General features: G+C 57.7%; 1 protein-coding gene across 2 annotated transcripts; it reads left to right on the top strand.

Moving 5' to 3' along the window:
• The first annotated feature begins 574 nt into the window (after positions 1 to 574).
• On the top strand, positions 575 to 5720 carry Ldhd (lactate dehydrogenase D). 2 transcript variants are annotated; one of them, XM_010644394.3, is made up of 11 exons: positions 575 to 709; positions 838 to 950; positions 1155 to 1296; positions 1471 to 1612; positions 1687 to 1846; positions 2157 to 2356; positions 2436 to 2564; positions 2643 to 2770; positions 3376 to 3466; positions 3574 to 3685; positions 3763 to 3927. In XM_010644394.3, the coding sequence occupies exons 1-11, from the start codon at positions 638 to 640 to the stop codon at positions 3839 to 3841; spliced, it is 1368 nt and encodes a 455-aa protein (XP_010642696.1). In that variant the 5' UTR covers positions 575 to 637; the 3' UTR covers positions 3842 to 3927. The 2 variants fall into 2 exon arrangements, with proteins under 2 accessions (XP_010642696.1, XP_010642695.1); XM_010644393.3 differs by having other exon boundaries at positions 577 to 709; positions 3759 to 5720.
• The last annotated feature ends 593 nt before the right edge of the window (positions 5721 to 6313 follow it).

The raw sequence follows: 6313 nt of genomic DNA, 5'->3' as shown, positions 1-6313 counted from the left end.
AGTCTTCACCTACCTGGAGGAGTGCTGCTAGTTCTCAGCTCTCCTCCTCCAGGAAGTCTTCCTGGCCTGCCCCGCTGCCCGCTATTCCATCCCAGGAGGAGTGGTCTGGGTTCTCCCCTCCTCTTGGTCCTGATGGAAACTCCGTGACCCCAGCCTGAGACTTGTAAAGAGAAGAAATCCCCGCCATCCAAGAAGAGTGTCAGGAACTTGGCGTCAACTGAGAGCATGGGCTATGCCAAGCCCAGAGACTGTCCAGAGCTGGTGGACTGGAACCAAAAGGAAAGGTGAGCCTGCAGGTTAAAGGGGTGATTAGAAGGGAGTGGGTCAGATGGCCAGCAGGACTTTAAAGCCCTCCGCAAGCCTTTTGTGTTTGAAGGGCCACGGGAAGCCATCTCAGACTGTTAAGGCAGGCAGTGGCTACTGCCATTGTTTCCCAGAGTGTCCGGCAAGCCTCCCCTCTCCTTTAGAAATGTTGACCTTGGCATTCACGGACTTCTCTACCCGCAAGATTTACAAGGGCCACCTTAAACCTGCACCACCTTAAGTAGACTCCACCCCCTTAGTGCAGCCAATGGGCAGTTAAGCTGCGGGGATCCAGGTGAAGTCCTCTAGCGCGGCTCCGGGTCACCGTCCTGCCATGGCCCTGCTACTCCGGGCTGTCACCTGGGGGCTGTTCTCCAGGAGTGGCTACTGCCCCAGGGCGCCACAGGTCAGGGGGCTGGGAGGGAGGAGAGACTGATTTCTACTTCCCCAGGCTCTGCCTTACCGCGGAGCAGCCTGTTAAGGAGCAGGCTGAGACCCAGCTCTCTTTTGGGTGACACCGTTTCTTCCTCGTAGCGCGGACTCAGCGGGGCCTTTGTGGAAGCTCTGGAGGCGATTGTGGGGCGCCCCCATGTGTCCACGGCTGCTGCAGTCCGAGAGCATCACGGGCGCGATGAGTCGATGTACAGGTATCAGAAACCCCGGGCTGGGACAGAGGGTCTGGGTTGTCCGCGAGCCCACCACCTCTTCTGAGGTGCTCTGGCATTCACCAAAAAAGGGACGTCCTCTGCCCTCGCGTAGTTGTGGCCTCAAGCCCTGCAACACCTCCTAGCTCCTTGAAATGAGCAGGACCAGCCCCCACACCCCGCTGACCTGCTGGGGTCTGCTTCCAGGTGCTACCCTCCTGATGCTGTGGTGTGGCCCCAGAATGTGGACCAGGTCAGCCAGCTGGCAGCCCTGTGCTACAGCCAAGGCGTGGCCATCATCCCATTTGGCACGGGCACCGGCCTGGAGGGGGGAGTCTGTGCTCTGCAGGTAGAGTGGTGCCCCAGGTCTGGTCTCATGACACTTGTCAGGTTTGTGGCCAACCCCACAGGCCATGCTGGGGCTCTAGTGTGGTGCTGGGGCCCCTGAAAAGGTCTGGGGTCTTGGGGCTGTGTCTGGCCCCGAGACTAGATCAGCTGGCCTTCTCCGCATCCCTGCCACCAGGGCGGTGTGTGCATTAACCTGACCCATATGGACCGCATCAGGGAGCTGAATCCTGCAGACTTCTCTGTGGTGGTGGAGCCCGGTGTCACCCGTAAAGCTCTCAACACCTACCTGCGTGACTGTGGCCTCTGGTTTCCTGTAGGTAGGCCTGGGACTTGGCACCTTCCCTCTGGGGCCTGGGGGCTGGGCTGTTTTCTCCTGCTCTCTGCCCTCCAGACCCAGGTGCGGATGCTTCTCTCTGTGGCATGGCGGCCACTGGGGCCTCAGGCACCAATGCGGTGCGCTATGGAACCATGCGTGACAACGTGATCAACCTGGAGGTGGTGCTGCCTGACGGACTGCTGCTTCACACTGCGGGCCAGGGTCGTCATTTCAAGTGAGCACCCGCTGTCCCCAGCCCAGGGCCCCAGTAGACACTGAAGCTGATGGGCTTCCCTCCTCCAGCCACCGGCCTGGATAGGTGGGTGAGGCCTGGAACCGCACAAATGGGCCAGTAGGTGGTGCTGGTGTTTGTTGTCCCTGCACAAGGCTGATCAGGGCTGTAGAGTAACAATCAGAGAAGCAGGAGGCCAGCTAAAACCTTGCTACCTAGGGAAATGGTACCCTGGGTTCCAGCTTCTGACTTCTGGACAGAAATATTTTAGCATGCAGCCTGGGCAATCACCTACCTTATTTCTTGGGCCCAGGAAGAGTGCAGCTGGCTACAACCTTACAGGGCTCTTTGTGGGCTCCGAGGGGACGCTGGGTCTCATCACATCTGCCACTCTGCGCCTACATCCTGCTCCTGAAGCCGCGGTGGCCGCCACCTGTGCCTTCCCCAGTGTCCAGGCTGCCGTGAACAGCACTGTACAGATGCTCCAGTCTGCAGTGCCCTTGGCCCGCATTGGTGAGCCAGGGACTAGGGTACCAGTGCAGAGTCCTCAGAAGGCCCAGTCTCACCAGGCCGTCCCTTTCCCTCTTCCCAGAGTTCCTGGATGACGTCATGATGGACGCCTGCAACAAGTACAGCAAGCTGAACTACTCTGTGGCTCCCACGCTCTTCCTTGAGTTCCATGGCTCCGAGCAGGCCCTGGCAGAGCAGCTGCAGCGGGCAGGTGTGCTGAGGAGGGTGGGGCTGTGGGCCAGGGGTCTCCCAGTGTGGACTCAGGGTCAACCTTCCTCCCTGACCGCAGAGGAGATCACCCAGTGCAATGGCGCTTCCCACTTCTCCTGGGCCAAGGAGTCAAAGGAGCGCAGCCAGCTTTGGACAGCACGGCACAACGCTTGGTACGCACTCCTGGCCCTGGCTCCAGGCCACAAGGTGAGCTGAGACTGGGGTGGAACTGGGACCCGTACCTTGTCCCATGAGCCTTCTCAGCCTCCTACACTGTCGTACACAGCAGCAGACTGAGGCCTGCAGGGACCGGGGGGACACCTGGCTGAGCAGCACTGCAACCCGTTACTTTAGACTCAGCTGTTTCTCAGATGCTGCCTAGAAGGAAAGGACCACTGTTGGCCTGGAGTCCTTCCTGTCACCCAGGCGCTGCAGCAGTGCTGGGCTCTTAGGAGCTGTAAACACAAGGGAGAGGGCCTCCTGGAGGAAGAGCTGTGGAGAGGAAGTGGTCATTCCAACCAGGAGGGAGGCTGGGCCCCAGGCAACTCTAGCAGAGGCTCAGTAGTGTGGGGTGTGGGGTTTTTGCATGCAGCTGAGGGTGGGGGGGCCCAGGGAGTGGTGAGGGCCTGGGCTGACAGGCCTGGAGCACACACCCAGGCCAGTCGTCTGGATAAGAGCAAGCTTTTCCTCTGTGAGGCCAAGAGCTGACTCCAGATATGCCCAGACCCATTCTTTGCCTTGACCACAGTGAGGCCTTAACCTCTAGCAGACAGGGGTAAGGGCAGAGCCTCACAGGCTGGCCTCTGACCCAGGGCTATTCTACCGACGTGTGTGTGCCCATCTCCCGGCTGCCGGAGATCCTGGTGCATGCCAAGGAGAAGCTGAAGGCCTCAGGACTCACAGGTTCTGCCTACCTGCTGCTACAGCATGATGGGGGTGGGGGCTGACTAGTGCCCGGGGCCACGGGCAGGTGAGGCTGGAAGTGACTGCTCTGTCCTCTGGGCCCCCAGGAGCCATTGTTGGACATGTGGGCGATGGCAATTTCCACTGCCTCCTGCTGATGAACCCAGATGACGCTGAGGAGCTCCAGAGGGTCAAGACCTTTGCAGAAGAGCTGGCCAGGTGGGAGCCTAGTGGGGTGGGGGAGGGCAGAAGGGATGGGAAAAGAGCCTGCTGAGAATTCCTCTCATCTCAGGCAGGCACTTGCACTCGGTGGGACATGCACTGGGGAACATGGCATTGGCATTGGCAAGCGGCAGCTGCTACAGGAGGAGGTAGGCCCCGTGGGCTTGGAGACCATGCGGCGGCTCAAAGTCATGCTGGATCCCCGAGGCCTCATGAACCCAGGCAAGGTGCTATGAGGAGCCCAGGATTTGGCCAGCAAGCCCCTAGATGACAGCCTGACTTCTGGAAACACCAGCCCGACAAGGGGTGGACAGTGGTTGAAGCCATCTCTGCCAGCCCTCTGTAGTAGGGGCTTATGGCCAGAAGGCCAAGAAAGAAGCTGAGCTCCTTGCTGCCCTCAGGAACCTTTGGTCCAGTAAAGGAGGCTGTTTCCTCTGTGCTTTACACATCTGTCCTTGCTGGGAGAGCCAGCGTGGGTTACCTCATGACAAATCACATGCCTTCTCTGAGACCACCCCTGTGCTGGGGCCCAGGACCCTTTACCCACACCTGATAATAGGAACACTCCTTCCCTAGAATGGGAAGGGCCTTCCCACCTCAGGAGGGTAGGTCTTCTCTTTGGGGTGCCCCAAATGAATCTGAAATGCTTGTGCAGCTGTCTGGAGATCAGCAAGCAGCATCTCCCAAAGCTACCACCCTCTCCCCTGCAGAGTCCCTGTCCTGGGGCCAGTGACCCATTCATTGTTGGGCCCATCCCCTGACAGAGCGGCTGGGGAGGGGGATGTTGCTCAGGGTTTGGAAGGAAACTAGATCTCTGTCCCACCTTCAGGCAGAGGAGGTCACTTATGATAGCCTCACCAGGCCTGAATTGGGCCTTAGAACAGCTGGTACTGATTTTGAGAAATGAAAGATTCTGCTCCTTGTCCCACATCTTTCTGTGGCTCAACGTATTGTCCTACCAGCTTTTGCCCTCAAAGGCCAGGTCAGCCCAGCCTGGGGCCTGCGTGTCTTGGGATAAAGCCAGAGCCTTTATTGGGGTGCTCAGTAACTAATCCTCCTAAGCTCACAAGAGGGCGCCTGACACCAGAAAGCTCAGACCCTACAGCGTCTGCTCTGGGTAGCTGTGGCCTAGGACTCCTCCGTGCAAGGCCTGTAGTGCTCAGCTGTGGGCCATCCACTTCCCAGGGCTTGGGAGGGACTCTGTGGCCAGTCTAGCCCCTACCCACTACAGGTTCCAGGAGCCTTGAGTGCTGTCCATGTCCCCTACCCCAGAAGGCCTTTGATCTTTTAGTGAAGATGGGTGGGGGGGTGCAACAGAGCCACCGCAGAGGTCAACAGTACCTCCTGCTCACCTCACAACCTCCCCAAAGCCCTGGTGGCCCCTTAACACCCCTCTCACGGGCCCTGGGCAGAGGCAGCCACCCTGGAACTCGCTCAGTCCAACCCTGGTTCTTGGGACTCTGCTCATACTGGGCTCTAGCAGACAGCGATGGATGTGGGCTTGAGGACACTCTTCGGTGACATTCCTGTGTGCAGCTGCCCTGGTTGGGAGCACGTGATGCCAAGGATGGTTTGGTGGCAAGTCCCAGTGGCCCTCTTCCCTCACCAGCCAGAGCACGCTCACCATGGAGAATGTTCTCCAGCCCTGCCCCTCCTAGACCACCTGCTCCCACCAACCTTAGGGTGGATTCTGCAGTGGCCATCTGCCTCAGCAGGGCTTTTCTCTGACGTACCCTCCAGTGATCAACAGCTACTGGGCACTCACAAGCAACCATTTACCTACAATTTCTTTTATTAAGAAAAATTTTAAATATACAGAAAAGTTGGAAACAAGTACACCATTCACTGAAATACCAGCCACTGAAGATTCAACAATGGACACTTTTGCCTTATTTGCTTTGTGTATTTTGGGGGAACCATTTAGCATTAGATTACAAATTTCTCGAAAGCATTCACCTATATAATTCCGCATTATTGCCAAAGGTTAAGGACATTCTATAAACCCCAACACTATTAAATGGCTTTTAGATGAGCAACCTCCTTCATGCTTTCTTCCCTCGCAGAGCAGGGGCAATGGAGGATTCTGGAGAGCTGTCTGGATGGAAGTCACAAACATCACTCCCACTCACATGCCAGGTGCTGACAACCTGGTCAGAACTCACAGAGGATGCAGCAGCCAGCAGAGGGCTGCAGTGTGCCAGGTGGGAGCAGAGTCACCCATGATGGAGATGAGCCTGGGAGCCTGGAATAGCACCCAGTTTGGCCCTCCTTCACCCAGTGCACAACCACTTGGCTCACTGTGACACCACCGAATGAGCCAGGCTCGGGCCGCCAAGGTGGGGCACAAAGGCGCCTTCTCCATGTCCAGGGGTCAGGCAAGGAAATCTTCAGAGCTGGGCCCCTGCCCCACCAGTTTTGCTGGTGGAATTAAATATAGAACAGGGAGACACAGTTGCCAGGCAGAAGCAGAAGGTGCTGTGAATAGAACTGTGCCCTTTGCGGTGACAAAGCTACAAGGAAGCCTGTTGCGCATGTACCAGGGCTTCAGGGCAGATCCTGACCCTTGCAGTGACCTCTGAGCTGTATTTTTGTCCCCACATCACATGCGAACAATCCGACATTCCA

The sequence above is a fragment of the Fukomys damarensis genome, unplaced genomic scaffold, assembly GCF_012274545.1.
Source record: "Fukomys damarensis isolate Sample0158 unplaced genomic scaffold, DMR_v1.0_HiC HiC_scaffold_32, whole genome shotgun sequence".
Classification (NCBI taxonomy): domain Eukaryota; kingdom Metazoa; phylum Chordata; class Mammalia; order Rodentia; family Bathyergidae; genus Fukomys; species Fukomys damarensis.
This window is presented reverse-complemented; position numbering and strand designations above follow the sequence as displayed.